The sequence below is a fragment of the Mustela erminea genome, chromosome 16, assembly GCF_009829155.1.
Source record: "Mustela erminea isolate mMusErm1 chromosome 16, mMusErm1.Pri, whole genome shotgun sequence".
Classification (NCBI taxonomy): Eukaryota; Metazoa; Chordata; class Mammalia; order Carnivora; family Mustelidae; genus Mustela; species Mustela erminea.
Genome location: NC_045629.1, coordinates 5,412,335 through 5,432,208, shown reverse-complemented (window position 1 = coordinate 5,432,208; position 19,874 = coordinate 5,412,335). Strand labels below are relative to the sequence as shown.

Sequence of the window (19,874 nt, the reverse complement as noted above, 5' to 3'; positions counted from 1 at the left end):
GGAAGGGTATTTCAGTCAAAGGAACAGCATATACACAAATACAGGGTTTCGAAACATTTTGGAATAGTTCCACTAAACAAGTGGGAGCACACACAATTGACCCTTTAACAACATGGGTTTAAACTGTGTAGAATGGCTTAAATGCAGATTTTGTTATGGTATATTATGATAAATATGTTTTCTTCTATTAATAATTTTCCTTAGCTTACTTTATTGTAAGAATATAGTATACAATACATGTAACAAACAAAGTATGTGTTAGTCAACTGTTTATGTTACCAGTAAGGCTTCTCAACAGGGTATTAGTAGTTATGTTTTTTGGGAGTCTTAAGTTATACTCAGATGTTTGAGGAAGGAGGTTAGCACCCCTAATGTCTGCCTTGTTCAAAGGCCAATGGTATTCAGTCTGGCTACAGCATAGTATTGGGTGGGGACAGTGTGGGGAAGGCAGGGCCAGGAAATGAATCTGGCACAACAATTTGATGTTAAGGTCATAAAGAGTCCCATGTGGTACTGTATGGGAATTTCACCCTATACTGTGCAATAGGGAGCAAAATGATGGAAGAGTCCTAAAAAGTGTGAGCAGCAAGGGGATAGTTACAGTGAAAGAAATAATTGGACATGGACTACCTTAGTGTGGGGGGTGTGGAAAAGAGAGTAAACACTGATGACTCATGCCACCCCAACCTCAACCCCTTCCCCCACTACCCTTGGCCCTTCCACTAAGAAGACAGGATACTGAAGACAAGGCATAATTCTGGTAAACTCCTCTTTAAATATTAATGGAGATAATGTGTTTTAGTGAATTTTAATGGAAACTTGTGTAATAAATCTATTAATTACCAAAGGAATAGGATATGTTTTACAAAGTAGAAATGATTATGATTCAGTCAGTGTCATTTTTCACTACATGCTGAAACTTGTAACGTAAATCATTTCATTCTCAAATAATAGCCTGATATTGCTGTGTGGTCATATTAACTTTAATCAGCTTAAAAGTAAAAGGATATTCCATGAATTAGTTTTTTTAAAAAGATGACATGTTTTATTAGTGCATTGGGGTTTTAATTAAATTTGTTATATGTTAGAAACTGTTTTCCGAATTGTTTAAATTTAAGGACTATAGTAGAAGTCTAAATAGGGTAGTTTGTAAAAGCATAACTACATACCATGAACCAACACTGTAACCAAAACAAGTGGCCTGGATAAGATGCCTTTGCTTTGAAACTGTATCTCCTTCTGTTGCATTGGGAGATCACAGGGGCCAAAGCAGCAGTAACATCTGTAACAATCCTGTAACATAGCCCTGCTAAAATCTATTAGGAAAATCTCCCTAATCTTAGTGGTTGCTAAGGTGTGTGGTCAGGGCATTGGTGTCTTTTCCTAACAAAGCTTTCCACTGTTAGCCATAGCAAAAATAATCAGAGATAAATACTGCATGAGCTCTTCCCATTGCCACTGACCCATCAGCTTTTTTTGGAAAGAGCAGTGAAAGGTGAACCTTTTCTTGTTTGCTTGACCCTTGTGATTCTCATCCTTAGTATATATCATTTGTGGCACATCACAAGAGTGGTATCCTGAGGGGCTTTTCATTATGTTCATTTTTTAAAAAGATTTTATTTATTTATTTGACAGAGAGAGAGAGAGCACAAGCAGAGGGAACGGGAAAGGGAGAAGCAGTCTCCCTGCTGAGCAGGGAGCCCGATGCGAGGCTCAATCCCAGGACCCTGGCATAATGACCTGAGCTGAAGGCAGAGGCTTAACCAACTGAGCCATCCAGGCGCCCCTGATTATGTTCATTTTTTTAAGCCCTAAGTGAGGGTTCACTGTGGCAAAAAAATAGATCAATGCTTTGAAAACATGCACTATATCATTGATGATAAAACAATATATTTGACTAGTTAAACTTCATAAATATGATATTTAAATAAAATTTCATAATGATATTTTATCCTAAAATTAATTTTGGTAACTTCACTATTTCAAAGAACTGAAGTATGTTAAAATTTTTTAGATCTGATCTTTGTTTAAATGAATTAAAATAGATTTGTTTTTTCATGCAGATTTGAGTTCTGTGAACCTGCATTTGTGGTTGGTAATTGCCTCCAGATAGCATCTGACAGTCATCAGTATGATCGAATTTACTGTGGAGCTGGTGTCCAGAAAGACCATGAAAACTACATGAAAATATTACTGAAAGTTGGAGGCATTTTAGTCATGCCTATAGAAGATCAGGTAACTTCTTCTGTCCTTTGCTTAAACACAGTAGTTTAGGATGGGAAATAAAATCAGTGAAAATTGGTTGTAATTTTAGACAAGTACACTTTATAGATCTATATATAGTAAAAAAAAATACAAAAACCTTGAAATGGATTCTTAATTATGGAACCAAAGAAAATACAGAAGAAATCCTTTATACTAGGATTTGAAGAGATTGGTCTTTTCACCAGAGCTTAGCCACTACCTGTGTGGTGGTTGCCGAGTTGCTTCCTAATTACAGTTTCTTTACCTGGGGCTTTTTAATTAAATGTGATGGTCTCTACTAACTGCTCAGTTTCCAACATTCTTTAGTTCTTTAAACATATAAAAAGAAAATCTATTTTGGATTTGGTTTGTACTGCTTAAATCCATTAAAGAAACAGATAAGTTTTTAAATCTTCATTTAATACTAGATAGACTTATTTGAAAATATTTTTCAGCAGTTTGCCTGCCCTGGTTTAGAATTACGAGGTATATTAAATGTATGAAATACTGATGTATTCAGAAAATGGGTGGATCTTTCAAAAGGAAATTACTTAATGTATGAAAATACATTTCAAAAAATCTTTAATATTTGTATTAACCTAAGTTTGAGATGTTTAAAATGCCTTGTGTTTCATACAGTAGAAGATAAATTTTATAAGACAACTGGGACCTTGCTGGATTATTTTGGAGTTTATAATCCTAGGAGGAGTCCCTTAACATCACAGCATATTATTTGCAGTTCAGTAGATTTCATCATTACCCTGCACTGTGCTCTGTAGCAAATTGTTTGTCAGTTATTAAAAAGACATAATAAAAACGTTCATTAAAAAGCATTCCTAGAAAAATGTTACTTGAATGCTTCCACAGTTGAGACTCCCAGATGAGCAATCTTCTGTTTTCTCTTAAAGATGTATTTTCAAATACTTAAGATATGGCTTCCCATTGGTATTTTATTAAATACTAATTATATACTATTATGCTAATGTCAAATACAATGCACTGATTTTTATAATAGAAATTGAAGATATTAATTCAACTTGATCAAGCCATGTAACTGAGCTAATATTTTTTTCCAAGGACTGGGGATGGGTTTTTGCCAGGTAGGTAAAATTTCTAATCCTTTTGTGATTAATTACATTATTTATGAAATACTAATTTGGGATTAAAACTAGAATATGCATTGTATTACTATAATGGAGCACCACCATGAAGTTGAGTCTTTGGTACACTAATCAGAACATGGTTTGGGGGTGCCTGGGTGGCTCAGTCAGTTAGGCAGCTGCCTTCAGCTCGGGTCATGATTCCAGGGTCCTGGGATCAAGCCCCATATTGGGCTCTTTGCTCAGCAGAGAGCCTGCTTCTGTCTCTTTCTCTGCCTGCTGCTCTGCTTACTTGTACCCTCTTTCTGTCTCTTTGTCAAATAAATAAATAAAATCTTAAAAAACAAAACAAAACATGGTTTTATTAGCATAGTGCTTTAACCAAGCAACAGAACCTATGTGAGACCTATATTTTGGGAGCCACTAGCAGGTGTGGATTGGAGTAAGACCTCTAAAAGCGGGACACCTGGGTGGCTCAGTTGGTTAAGCAGCTGCCTTCAGCTCGGGTCATGATCCCAGCATCCTGGGATCGAGTCCCACATTGGGCTCCTTGCTTGGCGGGGAGCCTGCTTCTCCCTCTGCCTCTACCTGCCACTCTGCCTGCCTGTGCTCGCTCTCGCTCCTCTCTCTCTGACAAATAAATAAATAAAATCTTAAAAAAAAAAAAAGACCTCTAAAAGCTATTGGATCCCAAATACAGCATGAGGAGTCACTTGACTATATTTGGATATTTTATTTACATGGACTAATCTTTTCTTGAGTTGCAAATATTTGTCATTCCTTCTGTATTACTTCATGGTAAGTATTGAAATGAAAGTAATTTGGTTGCATTCAAATAGAAATGATTATAGCAACCACAGGGGCATTTATTCCATTAAAACAAAATTGTGACTGTAAGGTGATCACATTTCTAGGATTAAGCTATTCTGTTTCTGTTTTTCCCTCTAAATAGTTAACACAAATTATGCGAACTGGACAAAATACTTGGGAAAGTAAAAATATCCTTGCTGTTTCATTTGCTCCACTTGTGCAACCAAGTAAGAATGATAATGGCAAACCAGATTCTGTAGGACTCCGTAAGTAACTGTTGGTCCTTTCCGATTGAAATGTGACTTAGATTGTTCAACTTTTATGTTTGGGATTTAATGGACTACGTAATTATGAAGAATTAAATAAATAGGCAGTAATATATTCAGTAGATTTATTTAACATTTTTGTGGAGGTGGGTTAAAGCCCCTACCTTGCACCAGATGCTGTTAGCTGCCTTCAGGGACATATGAAGAGAAGGGGCAGGTCAAAGAAAACATGAATTTATTAACTATAATTGTGAATTTACTACGTATATTATATTTGTTGGCATTTTCTATACAGAAGGACAGCAAATGAAAAAGCCTTTGTGAGCTGAAAAGTGCTTGGTTGTCCAAAACCAGAAATAAGTTTCAGGGTAGTTGAAGCTCATTGGTTAGAGTGTAGAAGGTATATTATAAAAGACTTTTCTTAAACTGAAAGGGAAAATCAGTGTTGGTGTGGACAGAGGTAGAAAAATAGTAGACTATGTGGAAGATGGTCGTAGAGGAAAAAAAGTACATAAAGTTTTCCCTTGAGTAGCTAGCTGAGTGATGGTACCATTTATGCTGTTTGCAAGACTGGCAGTGGTGTTGTTTGGAAATAGGTGTGGGAAGATCAGATATTTTATTCTGGCCATGTTTGAGCTCTCTTTTGGCATGTGAAGGAAAGGTAGTTGAGTAGGTATAAACCTACTGTGTGAGGGAGGTATAAATTAAGAATCTCAATGTAAAAATGGCATTTTAAGCTATTAGAATAGATGAGAGCACTTGGGGGGAGGGTGAGGAGAGAGAAGAGGTGTTTGTGTTGGAAACCAAGAAAAAACATATTTCAAGGAGAAGGGAGTGATCTGTAGCTGAAATACAAAAAAGAGGTGAGTAGTATTAATTGGTTTGTGATTTATCATGGTTTTGGAAATCAGTTATTAAGGTTCTGTACCAAAAATGAACTTTACCATGGTAGACTTCTTTCTATAATTTGCTTTTTTAAATGAATTATTTCAAAGTAATCTGGCTTTATATTTAATTTTATTTTCATCTCATTTTACCCTCTTTTGAGCTTTGTGATTTTTGTGGCCTGTTTTTCCCTGTTCAGGTTCTTAACCAATGGAGAGATGGACTTGGTGGAGAGATAGCTAGGAATTGAAATGTCAGTTTTATTACCTAATCAAAGTAGGTGGGGGAGTATGGCTTAGGTCTGCACGTTAAACTATTTTCTCCCTCCTGTTTTCCAACATTAGAATTATAGGTTATTTATGTCAGTTTTCTTTAACCTATCATAACTGGTTAGAAAGTCATGCAGAGAAGTAATGAAAACAGTTCTTTGACACTGTTTAGTCTTGACAGTGGCCTAACTTAACCATTAACTTAACCTAATGTAACCATTAGCATGATGTATGCCTGTAAGGATACAGATGAACCAAAGGATCTCTGTGCATCTCTGTGGATCTCTGTGCATCAGCCACTTAGGTATTTTTCTTTCTAATGGGCACTGTCATAGCCTGAGCATTCCTCTTTATCTGACAATTTTCCTACTTTAGTGTCCTTTTTTTTAAAAAAAAGATTATTTATTTATTTATTTGACAGAGAGATCGATCACAAGTAGGCAGAGAGGCAGGCAGAGGGGGAGGGGGAAGCAGGCTTCCTGCTGAACAGAGAGCTTGATGCGGGGCTCCATCCTAGGACCCTGAGATCATGACCTGAGCCGAAGGCAGGGGCTTAACCCACTGAGCCACCCAGGTGCCCCTTTAGTTTCCTTTAGAAGAGTGTGGTTGTAAGTGTGGTTTTACAGTGACAGAGTTATGAATGACATGGATGATGATTGGTTATAAACGGGCAATTTTCATTCTCTCTCAGTTTAAGGATGTCAGTACAAACAGATCTGAATAGTTAAAAAGAGTGTCCTTGGTTGGGTTGAGCAACATGACCATGAATGTAAAGTAGGGATAAATTTGGTTCAAAAGGATAAAATGGAAGACAAGCCTGAATTTAAAAAAATTAATTATGCCTCTAAAGTATTTACAGGTGAAATGATCTGTCTCAGTTTTCATCAGAATAATATGGTGGGATTGGAAATAGAAATGGCACTGCTGATGAAGGAAGAGTAGCTGGAAGGGGTCGTTGTTGAAGCTGAGTGTCCAGTACACGAGATTCCTTATGCTGTTAACTCTCTTGGCTATACTTGGAGGTTTCTATAATAAAAAGAAAAAAAAATTACCAGTTTGCAATGGCAATTTATAAAAATGAGTCAGGAATTGTGATGTTGTTTAAAAAAAAAAAAAAGCTTCACTACAAATAATCACAGAATGAAAAATGTTCTGAAAATATTATTTGTGAAAGTTTAATAGGGTGTTTGGAGAATAAGAACAAGTTTTCTCTTCTGTTAAAATTGCTTTCTGTTTAGAGAACATTATTTCATTAATTATAGGGGGTTAAAATAAGAATGTTACTGCCCCCCCATAAAAAAACCACACACACAACTAAAAACATACAATGCAAGTCTTTGCCAAATGTATTTTGTAGCTATGAAATTACCCATAATAAACAGTTACTAAATGTAATTACACTTTCCTCAAGCTTATTTTTCTCCACTTCTATGGTATACACACTGCTCTAAGTTTAGGGCAGGCCCTTTAGAAAGGGATGAAAGGAAAAGGAAAAGGAAAAAAACTATCAGCTAAAGAAAAATTGTTTCCTTTATACACCACCCATCCAATATTTCTTTCTGTATTCCACATGTGTGGGTGTTCTACACCAAGCAATTCTCCAGTCCTGTGCAGATACCAAGTAGGTGTCCTGTGATCTAACTCCGTTCTGACACTAACCAATGTTAGCATAGACCCTAAAGCTTAAAAGGGTCCTATCCCACAAAGCTTCCCCCCTCCTCCTCTAGCTGGAGACACCAATCACAAATACAGGTTTTCATCTGTATTTGTGATCTCCTGGCTATAAATCAAACTCCCATGACCCCTTTCTAGAGTTTGATAATTTGTTGGAGTGGCTTACATAACCCAGGAAAACAGTTTACTTACTAGATACCAGGTTTATTATCAGAAGATCTGACACAGAAACAACCAGGTGGAATTGACTCATGGAGGAATCCCAGAAGTTCTCTGAACCCTTTCAGTTAATGCTGTTTATGGAGGTTTGATTGATTAAATCATTGGCCATTTATGATTAAGTCAACCTACATCCCCTATTCCCCTTCCAGAGGGTGCTAGTGAAAGTCCCAGTCCTCCAAGTGCATGGTTGGTTCCCCGGGCAACCAGCTCAGCATCCTCAGTCACCTTGGTGAGCCCAGCTTACCACAAGTCATCTCATTAACGTAAACTCAGGTGTGATTGGTTATCACTTACAAATTCCAAGTGTTTTTAGAGTTCTGTGTCAGGAATTGGGAAGCCAAATGTGCATTTCTTGTTACAAAATCACAAGGGATAAAAGAAACTTCAGAAATTGTGGCACTAAACTACCTTGAGTTATATGGAATAGTTTCTGTTTTTGTAGGCTAAAAAATGGCCCCAATTTATCACTTTTGTGAGTTTGACCTAAATATAATGCCTTTTTAATCTCTGTTAATAAACAAAAGTGAAAGTGCTGACTGCTGGGTTCCTTTCTGTTCAGAGAAACTTTTGGGAAACAAATAGAGCTTATGTGTGTGTGTTTGTGTGTGTGTGCGTGTGTGTGTGTGTTAGAGATAAACTTAATTATAATTTTGAAGTGAAAGCTTTTAATTCAAAATAAAATTTTAATAGCAGTTAGTATTTGCGATCTAGTCCATTAAATCCTTATCTCATGACTGGAAGCATTAGAAACAAGGAAGTGTTAAAGAATAGAAAATAATGGGAGACTTTTGAATATCTAGGGCTGAGAATTATCGAGAAGTTTTTGTTTCATTCAGAAAAACTTAAATGCAGCTCATGTGGATACTATTTTAGGACTTAAGAAAAGTCTGAATCTTTTCCATTGTGGATCTGGTTTATTCTTTATGAAGTTCAGGTATTCTGACAGTTTAGGATTGAAAGATTGTAAGATTCATCATTCTAACAGTGTCCTTGGAATGATAGTGTTGGCAGAGGAGGAACATAATTAAGGTCTGAAAAGAGAGGACAAAAAATTTAAGAGGTTCAAGAATAAAGACCAGGCAAAAAGACTAATTACAGCTCTATTTCTTAGTTCTTTAATAATTCCTAAACGTTTTTTTTTAAAGATTTTATTTATTTATTTATTTGACAGAGAGCCATCACAAGTAGGCAGAGAGGCAGGCACAGAGAGAGGAGGAAGCAGGCTCCCCACTGAGCAGAGAGCCAGACGTGGGACTCGATCCCAGGACCCTGGGATCATGACCTGAGCCGAAGACAGAGGCTTTAACCTACTGTGCCACCCAGGCGCCCCTCCCAAAACTCTTTTATGGATTTATTTTCTACTAGCTTGCCCTGCTTTTTCAGAGCTTTCCTCAGGCATAGGCCTTTATTCTCTGTCTACATTCCCTCTTAGGTGCTCAAGGAGAGGCTGACGGCTCCCAGATTTCTGCCTCCAGCCCTAACTTCGCTCCTGAGTCTCGGAGGCATGATTCAGCTGCTTGTGTTTGGGATTCTGTTGTTCAGAATACAGGAAGGACTCTGAGCCTTGGACAGGGTGATGTACTGTGCAAGCCTAGAGTGTACAGGGCCCTGTGGGGAGGACAGAGAGGAAATGCTGTGTGGCCCCTTACTCCTGGAGCTTTTATAGTCTGGTGGTATAGAGATACCACCACCAGAGAGTTCCTAAGGAAGGCAGGATTTCATAGGTAAAACAAAAAAGTGTGCAAGGGAAGTATCCAGAAAAGAGTACCAAAAGTGAAGAAATAAAGCTAAATGGTGAAGATTTTTTTTTAAGATTTTTATTTATTTATTTGATAGAGAGAGATCACAAGTAGGCAGAGAGGCAGGCAGAGAGAGAAGGGGAAGCAGGCTCCCCACTGAGCAGAGAGCCTGACGCGGGGCTCGATCTCAGGATCCTGAGATCATGACCTGAGCTGAAGGCAGAGGCTTAAACCATTGAGCCACCCAGGCGCCCCAAAGGTGAAGATTTTTTAATGCTGTTTAACTGGAAGAGGGTTATGTCCTATTTTGTTTGGGCATTTGAGGATACTTGATGATAGTTTTATTTCTACAGGGCTGGAAACTTTGTGAGACTAGAGTTAATTTCTGTATATATAAAGTATTAGAACAGGTTACAAAGAAGAGTATGTGTTCTAGGGCTTATGCATTTATAGGTCTGTGGGAAATGGGAGTGAAAAGACAGGATAGGTTCCAACTGTGATGTGTTTGATAAAAGTAAACATCAGTAACTTAAGGAAATCTGTGATGTGTTTTGGGGTTATTAAATTATTTACAGCATGATTTCTGGTGGCCTTTCACCTATGAACCAGTTCTACTTACCGAATTACAGAGAAAAATTCTGTGTGTGTGTGTGTGTGTGTATGTGTGTGTGTGTGTGTGTGTGTGTATGAGTAATAGCTTTAAAGCTCAGACTGAAGGAGCTGTTCAAATGTTGCCTTTATTTGAGTTTTTGGAATCAATTGTTCTTATATGATTTTCAACATCAAAAAGTATAAGAAAGGTATAGTATAAGATGTCTCTTTTATTCTTGTTCCCTAAGTACTTCATTCTCATGTAGCCTATTTCTAAGTTCTTAACTTATTCTCTCAAAGAATTTTTATGCATATATAGGGACATACATTATCTGTGCACAGAAACCTTTCCAGTATCCACAGAATTTAAAGATTTTTTTATTTTTATTTTTATTTATTTGACAGACAGAGATCACAAATAGGCAGAGAGGCAAGCAGAGAGAGAGGAGGAAGCAGGCTCCCTGCTGAGCAGAGAGCTCGATGCGGGCCTCGATCCCAGGACCCTGGGATCATGACCTGAGCTGAAGGCAGAGGCTTTAACCCACTAAGCCACCCAGGCACCCCAGTAGCCACAGAATTTAGAATGGTGGCTTGGCAAATAGTAGGCATCTTGAAGTCTTTGTTAGATGGAAGTCAGAGTAGCTAAGAAATACTTGTTTTGTTCTGTGAGGGAATGAACAAGATATTATGTTTTACTTTTTTAATGTTTTTTTTTGTGTGTGTGTGTTTTATTTTTATTTTTTATTTTTTATTTTTTTGTCTTTTTTTTTTAGCCCCCTGTGCTGTCAGGAATCTCCAGGACTTGGCTCGTATTTATATTCGACGTACACTTAGAAATTTCATAAATGATGAGATGCAGGCCAAGGGGATTCCTCAGAGGGCTCCACCAAAAAGGAAAAGAAAGAGGGTTAAACAGAGAATTAATACCTACGTATTTGTGGGTAACCAGCTTATTCCTCAGCCTCTAGACAGTGAAGAGGATGAAAAAATGGAAGAAGATAACAAAGAAGAGGAAGAGAAAGATCATGGTGAAGCCCTGAAGCCCGAGGAGCCGCCTCAGAATTTACTGAGAGAAAAAATCATGAAACTACCCCTACCTGAATCTTTAAAGGCTTACTTGACATATTTTAGAGAAAAATAACTTAGATCAAGAAGAAAGAATACCTACTGATTATTCCTTTAGTCTTGAAAATGTAGCATTTGTTAGGAGTTAAAATTCTTTCATCAGAGCAAACTATAGTGGAAAAAGTATAACTTGTTTCTGTCTTAGTAATAAAAAAATGATGTATTCAGTAATTAAAGAGAATCCCTTTTATAAAATATATTTTTCTTTAAATCTTGGAAAATGCTGTTTTAACTCAGAGTGACTTTAAGAATGGAATGCAACAATACTCAAGATTTGTGTACTGTAAGTCCTTTTCTGATTCTTTACAGATTTCTAGTGGTTAGGCTTACATTTAATTTTGTATAAGGCTAAATAATTGTTAAGCATATACTGATTTTTGAATTGTAGTTGTTTGCATTTCCTGTATGAAAACTTTCTTACCTAATTAGAAAATCAAATGCTGTGTAGAACCACTTACCTTACTTTGTTGCAGTCACTATTGCTGAGTTGCTATAGTATTCCGGGCAATATATGAGTGCAATAACAATACAAATATTGAATAATTTAGCTTTAAAAAAGAAGTTTCATGGAATTCAACAGCACTGCTACTTTTGCTTTTGAATCTATTGCCAAAAGACACGGGAAATGATCTGCTTCTCTCATAGAGATTTTAAGAGCACATCAAGTGAGTATTAAATAAAAAGTATATACCTAATACAGTTCTTAATTTGTGTGTGGTCCCTTTACATTTTCAGTATTTAAAAATAATGGGGTTATCTTATTTGCTGGAGTTTCAGAAGATAGTACATTTAGGATTGGTTTTCCTCTTATTCAGTGTATAAAGTATTTGTTTTAAAAAAGAATATCCATTGTTCTGAATGACTGTTGACAGCACAGACAGGTAGGGAGTAAACATGGGTAACAGCCTCTTTCTGAGTTGTACTCAGAGGCAGGACCAGAGCAGATTTGGTCAGCAGGTGCACTTTAGCCAAAAGAACCATTTAAATATTTGTCTTTGACAAGTTGGAACTGATCTAGCCTACATATGCTTTGAAATTCATCTTTGTGTAGTGTATGGGATATTCACAGGAATTGTATGTAGATTTTGCTTTGAAAATTGTGTTCAGAATCATAGTATAATCTTTGGGACCTATGTTATGCTCATTTAAGTTATCATGGTGTTTGTGGGGTTGTTTTTTCTGTTTTTTTTTCTTGGGTTTTTTTTTTTTTTTTGGTAAAATTATAATGATTTTCACTTTTTTCTTCGTATTACATACTTAAACTATCCATCATTTGACTATTAGTTACAGCTTTATCGGGGATAAAACAGGTAGTAAATGCCATTGTTGGTTTCTTTTCTTCCTACTAGGACCTGAAAACAGTCATTCCTTGTTAAGAAAGTATACAGTGTAACATATTTACTACTTAGTGTCACATGGATTATGTATTTTTGAAAAGGAAAAATTTGAGAGTAACACTACCAACAGCATCAGTATTGTAGTAGTTGATCAGATATGTTTAAGGAAACCCAATTGATGTATATAATAAAGGATTGTTATCTCTTGAAAGATTAACTATTAATAATATACAGATGGTTTCAAACATCTCGGGTAATTCTACATTTTTAAAACAAGTGTTTGAAATATTCTAAGTTATGAATAAATAAGGATATTTTAGTAATAGGAAGGATAATTTCATGGAAGGTATTTGTTTTATACCAGTGCCTGGGGTTAGGGGTTAGGGTTTGGAGTTGCGTGTATCTCCACAATTTTTTTTTAGATGATTACTAAGCTGTTACTGTTAAGAAATGTCCCATCTCATTTCTGTCAAGGAAAAAAAAAAAAAACAGTTTTACACGATTGTCATCTGTTAGGAATGTTCATTTTATTTTAAATTAAGTGTTTTAGAGGTTTAATACCAAGTTCCCAGTGCCCACATATTTTTATCTAGCTCCCTTCCCCTTGCCACCCTCTGCACACTTTGTTGGTTTTGGAGCTAGTGTCCAGTTATGTAAACGTAAATAATTCTTAAGTGATGATTATACTATTCAAAAGAGTTTTGTTGAGGATATATTTTGAAGATTGACTTATTCATATGGTCCCTTACTCTGTTGACCTTAGCAAAGTGTACAGTAGATTTTCATGATCATTATGTTTTTTTGTCATTGAAATGTATCTTTTGTGTTTTTAAATGCATTCATTTTACAATTGTGACTTTATTTTTGAATTTAAATGAAATAGAAATAAAAAATGAAAATTCAAGTGAAAAGCCCTTTTATCTATTAGTGGGAATATATTAGAATGATTAAGAATATTTTGGGTTTGTGTTTATTTTTTAATGAATTTACGGTTATTTGAATATGGTTAATTATGCTTTTTTAGGCAAAGAAGTAGCAAATAAAAGTTAGATAAAATTGAAATTGATGAAGAATATATTCATGGGATTTTAGCAGCCAGATAAAATGATAGAAATAATCTAATCTAGGTTTTTTTGAGTTTTGGGGTTTTTTTTTTTTTTAATTTTACGGAAAGAAAGTAGGCTTAGGGAGATAGCATGATTTTCCTAAGACAGACAGCTAGATGGAAATGGCTTGAAGTAGTTTCCAGCATCTGATAAATCCAAGAAAGCTTTAGCAGCACCACTACTACCAAGAAGATTTATTAAATCTATACCTCATATTGGTTGACACATTAGGTTCTAGTTTTAGTAAAGAAAAAAATGTCATTAAAATAGCATACATAATGGTTAAAATACAAAAAATGTTAAATGTTGATTTCTAGCTGTTTGAGAGGATACAAATGAAGTGCAAAGCCTGAAATCATGGGAAGGTCTTGGAAAACTATTTTAAATAAACAGTTGCATATTAATTAAACTTTGTTCTCCAGTGGCCTGGCTTTTTTTCTTTTTAATTTAGAAAATCCTAATGCATCTATGACTATATGCTTGAAGTATTGTATGTAGTTGTCTGTATTCAGACATCTCATTTCCTTTTGACTGTTGACACTTCTGAAGACAGTATAGATTTTTTTAAAAATTTATTTTTGTATTCAGTAGATATGAAGAATATTTAGAAGATACATGCAAAACCCAAGGAATAAGTAATTCAGTGTACCTGTAAGTACATGTGTGTACCTACAGCTAGCTTTGACTACTGGCATTACCATGACTTGTGTTCCCCTTCCTAATCTCCTCTTAATTCTTCTCTGGGGTCTTCCTTTTGTGTTTATCATAACCTTGCCTTTTGCTGTAGCTTTAGCACATATGTTTGTATCTCTCAAGAATATATCACTTGGCTTCATACATACTTAACTTTATATTAATGGAATCATACTCTGTGTATTCTGCAGGTTATTTTTTCACTTCATGTTGCCTTTTCTGAGATTGCTCTGTGTTGTAAATAGTTACGTTGTATCCATGACTCAGTTTAATTAATCATTATACTGTTGATGGACATTGTTGTTACATCAGATACTTTGCTTGTCAACATTCTTAAACATGTCTTGTGACTGTATGTGTGCAAGACTCTTCATAGACTGTGCATCTAGGTGTAGAATTCCTAGATCATAGAATATGTTTATATTCACTTTCACGGGTGGTGCAAATTTATTTCCCAACATGGTGTTAACAGTGTGTTTCTTCCTACAGAGTTTAAACGTTCCAGTTACTGTTTAACCTAACCTATATTTAATAGTGATTTTGCCTATTTAGTAGTATGAAGTGTTAGAAGGGCTTTGTTACTTATTAAGGGGGTTTTATACCTTTTTGAGTGTTTTTTTGGTTTTAAGTTTCCTTTCTGTAAAGTTCCCAGTAGACTCTTTTGAAAATGTTTTATTCCTTAGTTTCTTTTAAAGAAATTGACTTGTAGGGTTCCTTTCGTAGCCTGGCTATTAACCAATTGTCAGTTATGTGTATTGCAAAATCTTTCATTAGTTTGTGGTTTCTGTTCTCATTCTGTTTGTAGTGTCTTTCTTGAATTAGATTTTTCAATTTTAATTGTTAGATTCATCTTCACACAACCTCAGTTGTGTGAAGATGAATATGAAAATATATTGAAAATATATTTTGAAAAATAATATGAAAATATTAGCCTATATTTTCTTACAAAAGTTCTGTGATTTTTGTCATTCACATTTAAGTCTGTAGTACACTTGCTATTGATCTTTGAGTAAAATGAGAAATAATACTTTCTTTTTAATACTTTCTTTTTAATTAATTTTTAAAATTAATTTTATTAATTATTAATTAATATTTAATTAAATATTTTATTAAATAATATTAATTATTTTTATTGATTTTTAAATTTTTTAAAATTAGCATATAATGTATTATTAGCCCCAGGGGTACAGGTCTGTGAATCGCCAGGTTTACACACTTGACAGCACTCACCATAGCACATACGCTCCCCAATGTCCATAACCCCACCACCCTCATAATAATTTCTTTTTTCTTACCTTGTTGATCAACTGTTTCAACACCATTTTTTGAAAAGTCTCACTTTCTTCCTCTGATCTGCAGTATTAACTGTCATAAATTTATGTATCTTTTTGCTTTGTGTCTAGGTTTTCTTTTCTATTTTGTTAGTTTATGGATTCCTGTGCTAAAACTACACAGTCTTATTTACTATAGATTTATAATAACTCTTGATCTAGTAAATAAGTCCTTTCAATTTAAATTTCAGGAATTTCTTGGCTTTTTTTTTTTTTTTTTAAGATTTTATTTATTTATTTGTCAGAGAGAGAGAGAGTGAGAGCGAGCACAGGCAGACAGAGTGGCAGGCAGAGGCAGAGGGAGAAGCAGGCTCCCTGCGGAGCAAGGAGCCCGATGTGGGACTCGATCCCAGGACGCTGGGATCATGACCTGAGCCGAAGGCAGCTGCTTAACCAACTGAGCCACCCAGGCGTCCCTTCTTGGCTATTCTTGGACCATTTGACTTTGAAACACATTTTAGAATCAGTTTCTCAGACTTCTTATACACAGTCCTCTTGGGATTTCACTTGGAATTACTGAGTTTATAGATCAACTTGTGTGAGAACATGTTTATATGATGCAGTGTCCTCCAATCCATGAATAGGGTACTTCTCTTTTTTATTTAGATCTTATTAAATGTCTTAATAAAGGTAGGCAATTTTGTTTGAAGCATCTTTTGAATTTATGTGTAGATATTTTACATTTTTTCAGTGCTGTTGTATTATTTGTTAAAATCACACTTTGCTCCATTATTGATATATATTACTTAAATCCCACTGTCTTGTGATTGCTCTAAATTTTCTACATAGACAACCAAATCATCTTTCTAAAGATGTTTTTTTTTTTTTTCCTTTGGGTTTGTTTGTGTTTGTTTTTGTTCATTTTGTTTTTGTTTTTGGTCAGATATGTTGGTTGGGACCTCCAGTAGGGTGTTCAGTGGAAGTGGTGAACAGGAACCTTATTTCTTGTTTTATTGCCCGGATACAATCATTTTTAATAAATGGCTTGGTGTGCTTTGAAAGAATATTCTGTTCTTCAGTATAGTATTCTGTAAATGTAATTTGAATCAAATTTTTTATTGTATTTGAATCTAATACTTTTAAACATTTTTTTGTATGCTCTTGTGATTTTCAGCAAAATCTCTCACTTTGATGATAGAATGTCAGTTCATTGTAGTTCTTCCAGTTTTTCCTTTGTGTATTTTGATGCAATGATGCTACACTCTAGGTTTCTTATGTCTGTCTGGTGATTTAAACCTTTAAGATTATGTAGGACACCTATTTGTATCTATCCTTTACTTCAAAATCCATTTGGTTTGATACTCCTATAGCATTGGGCGGGGGGGGGGGGGTGCTGGTCGCCTAGTGTATCTTTTTAAATTTTTACTTTAAAAGCTAATTTGGGGATACTACATCTCCAGGGAGATTTTTTATTCCCTTCCTTTTCATAGCAAGTTTGAAACAGGCAGTTTTTCTTGTGTTCTCTGGGTGGACGGGGACAAGGTAAAGTGGATTTCTAGTTCATCCTTAATGAACTTGAGGAAAATTCAGGTTTTCCAGTTAAGACCCTCCACTTAGGAAAAGGCTTTTTTTTTCTCCCTCCTGTAACCCTGATACTTGGTTAAGCAAGCTGAACCAGCCTTCAGTGTTTACTTACATTGCCAGGTTCTCATTTTTTCTTCAGTTTTGGACTCTTATGTACATGTTTAACTTAGCACCTTGATGCATTTTTTAAAATGTTTATAATACTTAACATATATAATAATACTTTTCTGCAGGAAAGTTGTCCTGAGGCATTCAAGGAAAGAATCTACAGTCTATAGTAGCTGTGTCACTCATGTGGTTCTCTGCCTTCCTTATAATTCTTAACTTTGTATTCACAGGAGGTAATCAGTAGCATTTTCTCATTTATTGGAGCTTAGGTTTCTCAGTAGAGAGTGTGTTGTCTCTCCTAGAAAATACTGTATGAATACAAGCTAATACATTTTGAACTGAAAGCAATGCACAAACTTGTGTGCCTTGTCCATCCAAGTCACAAGCATTGGCAGAAACAGTAATTGTAAGGCATGGAATTGAAAAGAAGAGATTAGCTTTTTTTTAAAGTTTATTTTGATATTTAGACAATAAAGTAAACATGAATAATTGTCAAGCATACTTGGTTTATTTTAAAATTATTCTTCATAGTATTTTTTGTTGTGATCTGTGCATTTTAATTAATAAAACCCAACATATTTAAGTTTGAACATTTTGCCAAAAGAGGGCAGTATTCACCCACTGTAGAATGTAAGAGGGCTGAAAAATTACTGGAAAGAAGGAAAATGAATTTATTTTTCCTTATAAGGTTGATAAGCTTTGACAAAACTAGATCTGTAGTCATTAGATCTGTCTCCCATTCTGGTCATCTGGGAGTTGCCTAGATTGTACCATCCCAAATTTTAATTTGTTTTTCTATCACTTTTACATTTTTTAAAGTTCTAGTTTAGGGATAAGATTTTTTTTTTAAAGATTTTATTTATTTATTTATTTGACAGAGAGAAATCACAAGTAGATGGAGAGGCAGGCAGAGAGAGAGGGAGGGAAGCAGGCTCCCTGCTGAGCAGAGAGCCCGATGCGGGCCTCGATCCCAGGACCCTGAGATCATGACCTGAGCCGAAGGCAGCAGCTTAACCCACTGAGCCACCCAGGCGCCCTAGGGATAAGATTTGTTTGAAAATTTAGTCTTTAAGGATAAAACCATAAACCTTTTCTAAACACCTGCTTAGAGTAACCAAAAAACTCGTTTAAAGCATATTTATTGAAGTCTGTCTTTGCCAGTGTCCTCCGGGCCACTCAACTCAGTGACCCGTGGCTAATTAAACCTGGTAGAGAATGTGTCTTCAGCCATTGGTGCTGCCACTGAGCCCAGCGGTGGCTCGACCTTGTTCTATTTTACACATACGTTTGTCTATCAGTTTGTCTTCTCTGCATGGTGGTGTAGTAGTTCATGATGTAGACATAACAGCTTTAAATACTAAAGGAAGAAATCGAAGTAGCTTGTTTGAATCTTCGTGAGTGAAATGCTTTGGGTTTGAGGTGTAGAATATATAGGAAGAAAGGAAACCATTTTTTGAAAGCATGCTTTGGAGCCGGGAAGGAAAATGTGAGCCCAGATCAACTAATTAGAGCTCTGCCCTTTAGGATTTGGTAATAACTGCTGCCTAAAAAGAAAAGCTGTTCTCCATCGATTCAATAAGTAATCAGCTTGCGCTTCAGAAGGACAGCCGGGGGAGAAAAAAGGACAGCTAGGGGCTAAGAGGCTAGCGCTTACATAACATGTAAAATGGAAGCAACTTTGGAAAAGTTTGTATTTGCATTATGCTGCCGGAATAGAGGGCGTTTGTTTCCTGAAATGGCCTTTGCGCGGACTAGCTTCTCCGCGTCCCGAGTCCTGCGCCCCCTTGAGGCGGCGGGTGCCCTAAGCCCTGTAATGTGATCTCCCTGCTCCTGGATTGGTCGGAGGCTGAGTTTCCCCCCAGGAGCAGCGCCTAGCCGGGGCTCCCAAGGCGGCCCCGCACCGCACGGCACGTCCCGCACCGCAGCCGCCGCCGCCGCTTCCGTCGCCACCACCGCGGCTGCTGCTCCTGCTTCTTGGCTTCCAGCAGCGAATGGAGCGATGGAGTCCAGACTCTCCTGCTGGACCGCTTGCTTTCTCCTGGTCGTTTGGTGCCTGCCAGTGCTGCCCTGCCCTAGCCGGTGCCTTTGCTTGAAGAGCACCGTTCGCTGTGTGCACTTGATGCTGGATCACGTTCCTCAGGTGCCGCATCAGACCACAGTTCTGTAAGTTGCCAGACATGCCCGTTCAGCACTTTCCCATTGTCCTCTACTGAGACTGAGCACTGCTTTTCACCTAAATTCCTGATGCGGTCCCTGCTGTGTAACTGGAAGAGGGTTTTCACGTTTCAAACGAATTAATGGTCCTGCTTTGTTAGACTAGAAAATGGGAGCGATGATGTGTTGAAATAAATGTTTGCACGAGGTGCAGTTGTATTTTCCAGCATCTTCCAGAACTTACTAAGAATTCACAACTCTATCTTAAGAGTAGTCCTGCATAGAGTCTCAGATTATTCCTTTCATCCTTTCCAAAATCCTTTGGACTCCTAATTGGGTCAGCGTGTGTCTGTCCCATTTGAAAAGAACTAATTCAGCTTCGGAGTGTGCTTCCAACTGATTATGTGCTGGCGATTTGCATTTCTTATGTTCATTATTGGGCTTTGTATTGCGTGTGCCTCTCAGGTGGTGATCCTGTCAACCTCGGGCCCTTGAAGGACTGTTGGTTTTCCAGAGCAGACACTGTCCAGTAGAGCACTGGGTACTTAGAAGCCTTCTGGAGCAGTGACTTAATCAGCATCTAGGAGGCATTATGGGCTGGTAGTGGGATAGTAGAATAAACCATGGTACAAGTATAAGATGGGCCTTGGTTCAAATCCTTATAGTAAGGTGGGGGATAATAAACCTGTATTATTG

The 19,874-nt window shown here is 36.5% G+C and overlaps 2 protein-coding genes across 8 annotated transcripts in view; both read left to right on the top strand.

Moving 5' to 3' along the window:
• The window catches only part of PCMTD1 (protein-L-isoaspartate (D-aspartate) O-methyltransferase domain containing 1), a 63,113-nt gene extending 49,678 nt beyond the window's left edge, over positions 1-13,435 (top strand). For 4 of the 5 annotated variants that reach the window (XM_032315443.1, XM_032315444.1, XM_032315445.1 and 1 more), the window contains 3 exons: positions 2,064-2,235; positions 4,297-4,420; positions 10,574-13,435. In XM_032315443.1, coding sequence (XP_032171334.1) covers positions 2,064-2,235; positions 4,297-4,420; positions 10,574-10,941 — 664 coding nt within the window. In that variant the 3' untranslated portion in view covers positions 10,942-13,435. The remainder of the gene's footprint in view (positions 1-2,063; positions 2,236-4,296; positions 4,421-10,573) is intronic. The other variant, XM_032315447.1, reaches the window with a different exon arrangement.
• A 4,661-nt stretch (positions 13,436-18,096) lies between these two features.
• Positions 18,097-19,874, top strand: part of PXDNL (peroxidasin like) — a 491,033-nt gene continuing 489,255 nt past the window's right edge. For all 3 annotated transcript variants that reach the window (XM_032315673.1, XM_032315672.1, XM_032315671.1), the window contains exon 1: positions 18,097-19,187. In XM_032315673.1, the coding sequence (XP_032171564.1) occupies positions 19,024-19,187 (164 nt within the window). In that variant the 5' untranslated portion in view covers positions 18,097-19,023. The remainder of the gene's footprint in view (positions 19,188-19,874) is intronic.